The sequence below is a fragment of the Nomascus leucogenys genome, chromosome 5, assembly GCF_006542625.1.
Source record: "Nomascus leucogenys isolate Asia chromosome 5, Asia_NLE_v1, whole genome shotgun sequence".
NCBI lineage: Eukaryota > Metazoa > Chordata > Mammalia > Primates > Hylobatidae > Nomascus > Nomascus leucogenys.
This window is the reverse complement of record NC_044385.1, coordinates 56070399-56077470: the sequence shown is the minus strand read 5'-3', so window position 1 is coordinate 56077470 and position 7072 is coordinate 56070399. Positions and strand designations below refer to the sequence as shown.

General features: G+C 55.7%; 1 protein-coding gene across 1 annotated transcript in view; it reads right to left on the bottom strand.

Moving 5' to 3' along the window:
* Positions 1 to 654: 654 nt before the first annotated feature.
* The window catches only part of LRRN2 (leucine rich repeat neuronal 2), a 67103-nt gene continuing 60685 nt past the window's right edge, over positions 655 to 7072 (bottom strand). Inside the window, exon 2 of the mRNA XM_030813152.1 lies at positions 655 to 3699. Coding sequence (XP_030669012.1) covers positions 1332 to 3473 — 2142 coding nt within the window. The 5' untranslated portion in view covers positions 3474 to 3699 and the 3' untranslated portion in view covers positions 655 to 1331. The remainder of the gene's footprint in view (positions 3700 to 7072) is intronic.

Genomic DNA, 7072 nt, shown 5'->3' with positions numbered 1-7072 from the left:
GATGTTCCTCTTCACATGTAGTCCTAAGAACTCAATCAGTTTAAAAACGAAAAAACTAAAAAAGCAAACCATGCTTATTGCAAATTATACCGAAATGAAACGGACAGATAGAATGCAGTAATTTCCTTATCCCACAGCCCTCCCCTCCCTAAATCCTTATCACCCCATGCCCTGCTCCTGCCCTAGTGAGCCAAGGTTCTTGCTGTCTTGATGATTTGCAATTCTCTGCATGACTCTGCCTCTTGGGTTTGTTTAATTAGAAATAGGCTGGGAAGTGCTTCCTATGCTCTGGCATGTTAATTGCTTATCAGAGAAGGATAAGGGGTGACAGCATTTGGTGATGGAAATTTCCGCTCTCCCCATCTCAGGGTTTGTCTCCATGGTTCTCTCCCACCCCTCTCCTTGCCTCCTGCGCTCTGCCTCCCTCCCTTCCTCACTCTGGTCATTGTCACAGCCACGGAGACTCTTGGGGGCCAGAAGCAGGCCCAGGGGCCAGAATTCAAACCAAAAAGGAAAAACTGTCCCCTCTTTCACTCTGTCCCTTTTCTTGTCCCTCTTCTCATGTCCCAGCTGGCCCCCATGCCCATCACCCTCCAGGCTCCGAGGAGAGTCCAGAGCAGAGCTCCTTAACCACACTCAATACTCAGAGGATTATTTTCCTTTCATTCCTTTCCCCCGTATTATTGTAATTATTTATTTTTATTTTTTACAAAACAGGAGAAAAGAGTGAATCGGGTTGGGGGAGGTGACACATTTCTCCACAAAGGTACAAAATTGCCTATAGAAAGTCAGCTTCGGAATGCCGAGCCCGGGCTGCTGAGATGAGGCGTTCCTGGGCATCCCTCTCCCAAATGTCCTTTGGATCTGGCTGGGGTCACTCCCACATTGAGGGCAGCCCCCCGAGGTGAGATGGAGTGGCCTCCTTCAGCCCTTGCCCAGGAGGCACAAGAGCAAGCGACTGAGACTGTACAGAGAAAGAGAAGAGGAAGGGGTGCAGCCCGGGGACACAGGCGGGGGACAGCCAAGACAGGCCCAGGAACCTCTGGGCAGAGAGAAGATGGAGAGGCGGGAGGCTCTAGCCAGAGTCCCTCCTGTTCCTTGGAGATGTTTCTCAGAATGGCAGCAGAGGTGACCCTAGGAGGTAAGGGCAACTTTTTGGAGGCCACAGAAGCACCCCAGGGCCACAAAGCCCCATCTGTCTTGGCCCAGCTGCCAGGCCTCAAGCACGTGGGTCCATGTCCCTTTCCCGGCAGGGCATCTGGCCCAGACTGCTTCTCTTTTGGTAAAAAGTAGTCCTAGTGATTTCTCTACTGCTGAGAACAGGCTGAGCTTCAAGAATTTTGAGACAATGGTGGCGACAGTGTCTCCCCTTCTGAGGATCTGGGCAGCTTCCTCCCTGGATTCCAGGGCAGGACGAGGGGAGCAGACACAACCCGGACAGAAGGGGCACTCCAGCCCCAGAAAGCCCAGGCTGGAGGGAGAGGCCGCCTCCCACCCACCCCCTTCCTGGGTTGGCCTGTGCCAAGGTGGGCCGCTAGCCCAGCTGCCAGGAGAAGGACAGCGAGAGCCAGAATGGCAATGAGCCCAGGATGGTCTCCTAAGGCTCTGTGGCAAGAAGTGGCCTCTTTGGTCCTGGCCCATACACAAGCCAACTGGGTGTGGGCATCAGCAAAGGCCACTTGCAGGCAGGCCCAGTACTCCGTGGCCTGAAGGAGGCGGGTAATGTTGTAGCTGTGGGTTCCCCGAGGCAGGCGGGCCAGAGCTGTGGCCCCCTGGCCCCGGAGGGAGGAGGCGCTGGACCAGGTGAGGTTGGTGGACACTGTGTTGGGTGGGGTGACCCAAGATAGCAGGATGTGATAGGGGTGGGTCTCCTGCACCTGGAGCTCCAGCCCCCGTCCTTCGTCCCTGCCTGGCTGGAGGAGAGCGCGGCCCACAACCACACTAACCGTCTTAGTGTCAGCCCCCACCAGGTTCTGGGCCACACAGGTGTACAGCCCTGCCTCTTCTGCTGTCACCCTCCGCAGCTCTAGGGTCCCCTCGGGGTACACCCGGTACCTCCTGCCTGCATGGGCAGGTGTCAGTCGAAGCCCAGCTGGAGTGACCCAGTAGATCTCAGGTTCGGGTTCGGCCAGTGCCCGGCAATGCAGCACCATGCTCTCTCCACTGGCTACCTGGAGGCTTGGGGGGAAGCTTCGGGGGGAGATGAGGGGCAAACAGTGGTCTGTCATCTCCCGGAAGGGCACCTCACGGACTGGACGGCGCTGGAGGTCCGGAGGCTCCGCGCACAGGGTGGATTGCGGCTCGATGAAGCGGACACGGGTGCCCGTGGCATTGGCCCAGCGGATGACACAGTCACAGCGGATGGGGTTGCCGTGGAGACCTACCTCCTGCAGGTTGGGCAGGGACTCCACCGTCTGCTGGTGCAAGGCACTGAGAGCGTTGTTGTTGAGCATGAGGGTCTCCATCTGGGGCAGGTGGTGGAAGGCGCGGGGGTGGATGAAGGACAGCCGTGGGTTATTGGTGATGTCCAGCTTGGTCAGCTCGGGGAGGTTCACCAGGGCGAACTTGTCAATGGAGACCAGCTCCTCCATGTTGTTCAGCCCCAGCTCCTTGAGGTGCAGCATGTTGGCAAAGTCCCCCGGCCCTACCCGCTGGAGCGGGTTCTTGTTGAGGTCTAGGAACTTGAGCCCCGGCACCTGTTCCAGTGCCCGCCTGGGCACCCGGGCCAGCTGGTTGTCGTAGAAGGAGAGGCTCTCCAGGCTTTGCAGCCCCTCCAGGGCATAGTCGGAGATCTCCCGCAGGTTCATGCCTGCTAGCACCAGGCTACGCAGGTTGGCCAGGGGCCGGAAGTTCATGTCCAGGATGGCATCTACCTTGTTGCCGCCAATCATGAGTATCTCCAAATTGGGCAGCATTTCGAACCAGCGGCTGTCAATGGCCCTCAGCAGGTTGGAGTTGAGGTGCAGCCGCAGCAAGTTGCTGAGGCCGGAAAAGGCCCTGGGGGCGATGCGGTAGAGCTGGTTGTGGCTGAGATAGAGTTCCTGTAGGCTGGCCAGCCCTGCAAAGCTGTGGTCCTCCAGCCGGGTCAGCTGGTTCTCCTCGAGGTGCAGGCTCAGCAGCTGGGGCAGGGCATGGAAATCACAGTCTCGGGCATCTGAAAAGCTGTTCTGGGACAGGTCCAGCTCTGTGAGATTGGCCAGGTAGCCCAGCTCACTCTGGTCCACACGGACAATGCTGTTGCTCTGCAGGAGCAGGGTCTGGGTGCCTGCGGGGAGCGCCGGGGGCACCGCCGTCAGGAAGAGGTCATTGCAGTCCACGGTGGTAGCCTCGCGGTAGGACGAACGGGGCGTATACCAGGGCCGGATCTGGCAGGCACACTGAGGGGGGCAGGGAACACGCCAGGGTACCACGGGCACAGCGGCAGTGGCACCAGCCACCCAAGCTAGCAAGAGTGGGGCCACGAGGAGCCTCATGGTGGAGCTGCAGGGCAGGGGACCATTCACAAGAAGAGTCTGGAGTCCTGCTCTTCGTGTTTTGCAGGGTAAGGGTCAGCAACCCTGCCAGGGCCCAAGGAACCACCCTCCCAGGGCAGTCATTCTACACCGGGCATCACTTCTTGCCCTCCTCGATATGGCTTCTCTTCCTTGTCCTCTGGGGCTGGGCCTGCTCAGTCATTGCCAGGCCCCATCAGGGGCAGCCCTGGAAGAAGAGGATGCAGAGTTAAGGAGGTTGCAGAGAAGCAGTATCTACCCCTCCTCCCGTGTTTATTTGTTTGAGACAGAGTCTCATTCTGGCACCCAGGCTCGAGTGCAGTGGCGCACTCAGCTCACTGCATCCTCCGCCTCCTGGATTCAGGCGATTCTCCTGGCTCAGCCGCCTGAGTAGCTGGGATTACAGGCACCTGCCACCACTCTTGGCTAATTTTTGTATTTTTAGTAGAGACGGGGGTTTCTCCATGTTGGCCAGGCTGGTCTCAAACTCCTGACCTCCTGACCTCAAGTGATCTGCTCACCGTGGTCTCCCAAAATGCTGGGATTACAGGTGTGAGTCACTGCGCCTGGCCCCTCCCATGTTTTTTGACTCAACAAGCCAAAGGAGCTGCAGAGGTCATGGCCAGGCCTGTCCTTAAGGCTTTAGTGTCCTTTTCTGTGACCTGCTCACAGAGTGAGTGACTGTGAGTCTTCAGTGAAGGAGAGGAAGGTGTATGTGTGTGTGCACATGCACATGTGTGTTTGGGAGGGAAGGAGAGTGGATGGGCTGAAATTATTGATATCTTCAGAGTCCTTCTGAGCCCAGAGAGATGTGAGGTAGGTTCTCTAATCTTTCTTACCTCTTTCCTCCCAGCCTCCTTGGCTCACTGGGTAAATGGAAGATAAAATGATAAGTTTCCAGAAATTCCTCTGGCAGTGTAGGTGGGAGGTGGGTGAGGATTGGTGGAAATAAGTACCGCTTCTAAAATCTGGGATGGGCTCCCCAGGACTCTAGAGGTGAAAGACAGCAGACCTGATTCACATCCAGGCAGGCTGGGGTGTTCTGCTGCCGAGGATCTTCCGGGTGGGGATATTGCTTTGGTGTTTGCCAACTTCCCCACCCTGGAGGCAGGAGTTTTTCTCCTTTCCCAACAGCCTGGCAGAGTTGCCCAGGAGGAGGTAGTGGAGTTAAGAAGCCCGGGTCTGAGCTCCTCAGCTGTGCAGGTAAGACCTTCTGTGACCTGGCCTGGCCCCTTCACCTGGCTTCTCTTGTCACCACCCCACTTACCCGCTGCACACAAACCTTTTGGGTTGAGGTTACCGTGACATGCCACCCCTTCTGATGTCTCCTCCTCATTATCTTCCAGACAACTCCTACTTGTTCTTCAACGCTCAACTTTAAGTTCAGTCACCACCTGCAGAAAGCTTCTCCAAAACCTCCCCACCTGGCTGACTAAGGGGCTGGCTTTATGCTCTTACAGTACTCACGCTTCCTGCTGTCACAGTCCTGACCACACCATGGGAAAACGTCTCTAACTAGAGACCTGTCTTGCCTCTTGTGCCTGTAGTACAGGATGGGTGCCCAGTGTGTGTTGATTGTATGAGTCAATCTCCGTGACTCCAGAGTTCCTTTCTCCAGGAGATTGGACATCACCCTTGTAATCGACAATGCAAGCCACTGCTGCTTCCTCCATCCTGAGCGTGAGGAACCTATCCAGTTTCTCTCTCAGATCCCAGGGCCATGGAGGCAAGTCCAGCCTTGGTCTCGAACCAAAGATGGAAACAAAAAGGGGCCAGACTGTGTTGCCTTCTTGAGCCTGGTCTGACTCCTGAGTGGAAGTCTGATTCCAGGTAAGTTTTCAGCTACAAGTGTCAAGGAAATGCACAAACACTTACTGAGCACCTACCATTGCTCAGGACTCTTCGAAGACTCTGAATGTCTTTTTTCACATGACCCTTGTAACAGGTACATGAGATAAGCACTAATACCCCCAGTTTGCAGATTAAGAGACTGAGGTCCTGAAGAGGTTAAAGAACTTGACTCAAGTCACGTAGCTGGTGAGCAGCAAGATACAAGAATCAACCCAAGTCCAGGGGGCTGTGTGCCGCTTACACTTAACATCTGTGCTCCCAGGTCTGTCTGGTCTGACCCTGCCCTGGGCCTCTGGAGGGTCTGGGATGTACTGACTGCTGCAGCTGCAGGCCGTGTGCCTGTTCTCGTCCCCTGGGGTGATGACTCCTTACCAGGCAGCTGCAGAAAGCTTGGAGCTATGTCTCCTGCCACCATCCAGGCAGGTGCCTCTCAGTGGGCCAAGGGGCTCTTCGCCTACCTCATCCTGCTTCCAGGATGCTAGGGCTTGGGAGGAGAGCAGTTGGAGGCAGGGTCCCCTTCCCTGAGCAGGGACACAGCAAGCCTATTTACATTTGACTACTTCCCACTTTCCTCTGCAGCTATTTCTGAAGGTGGGAAAAACAACCGTGACTTAAAAGGCACAGAGGTTTTGCGTAGGGGTGTGTGTGCACTGACACGTAAAACTCAGGGTAAACAAACACACGTGCACACATGCATGCATGCCTGCATACATGTGCAAGGGGAACCCAGCTACCCAAGCCAGTGTATGGGGGTCAGGAAGCGGGGAGGGAATTTTATGTTGTTCTATATGGGTGGAAAGGAAGGAGGGAACAAGCTGAGTCTCCGAGAGGTCCCTGTTGTGGAACTGGATCTATGGCCAGTAGTCCTGCCACACTTACATACCAGAGACCCCTGACTGCCACCTAGACCTGCTGTGAGAGAGCAGACCTACTAGCAAATAGATCAGGACCCAAATCGTGGCCCTACCACTCACTACCCAAGTACCTGAGGCAAAGCTACTTGACTGCTCTGAGCAACCATTTCCTTCTGTATTACATGAGATTGTCACTGGAATTAAATGAGTGTGTTGCACACAGAAAGAACTGGACAAATGTTAGCTCTCTTCCAGCTCCAGTCATCCCTCAGGGTTAGGAGGTTCTCCAGCTATAGGACTTCTTAGGAGACAGTAGAAGTTGGCTCCTAGGGCTCGATAAGTTAGCAAGTGCCATGCTAGTTGGGGAGGCAGGTTCAAAAACACAAAACAACTAGGAGAGCCCAAGACATTTCCCAAGTGGAGAGAAGGGTGAGGGCTGGAGGAGGTGGAGAGGGGTCTTCAGCTGGGCCCCAGCATCTCCCTGACCTTTAGACCCTACCCGAGTCCAGTTTCCCTTCTTCATCAACACTTGGTTCTAAGCGCTGAGTCAGTGCTCAACTGCACTAAGGGGATCAAGGAACCGTTTACAACTTAATTGAAACCCTCCAGGCACTTGTCTTTCCCCTTCACCCCAGACTGCTGCCCCTTCCTTCCTTCCTCTGGTTGGGCTGGGTGGATGAGGCAGAGGTCATGGCTCCTGGGCCAGGAGCCTGGGGCTAGGCCTTAGGATCCAGAGGCAGTGACTTGATGACTCACGTTCACACTGCACCTCTGACCCCAAGGCTTGGCAAAGGCCCAGACAAGTCCACCCCCTCACTGCTGAGCATGCAGCCCTTTCCAGGATACAGCTCAGGGCTGCCCACTCACCTGCCATCA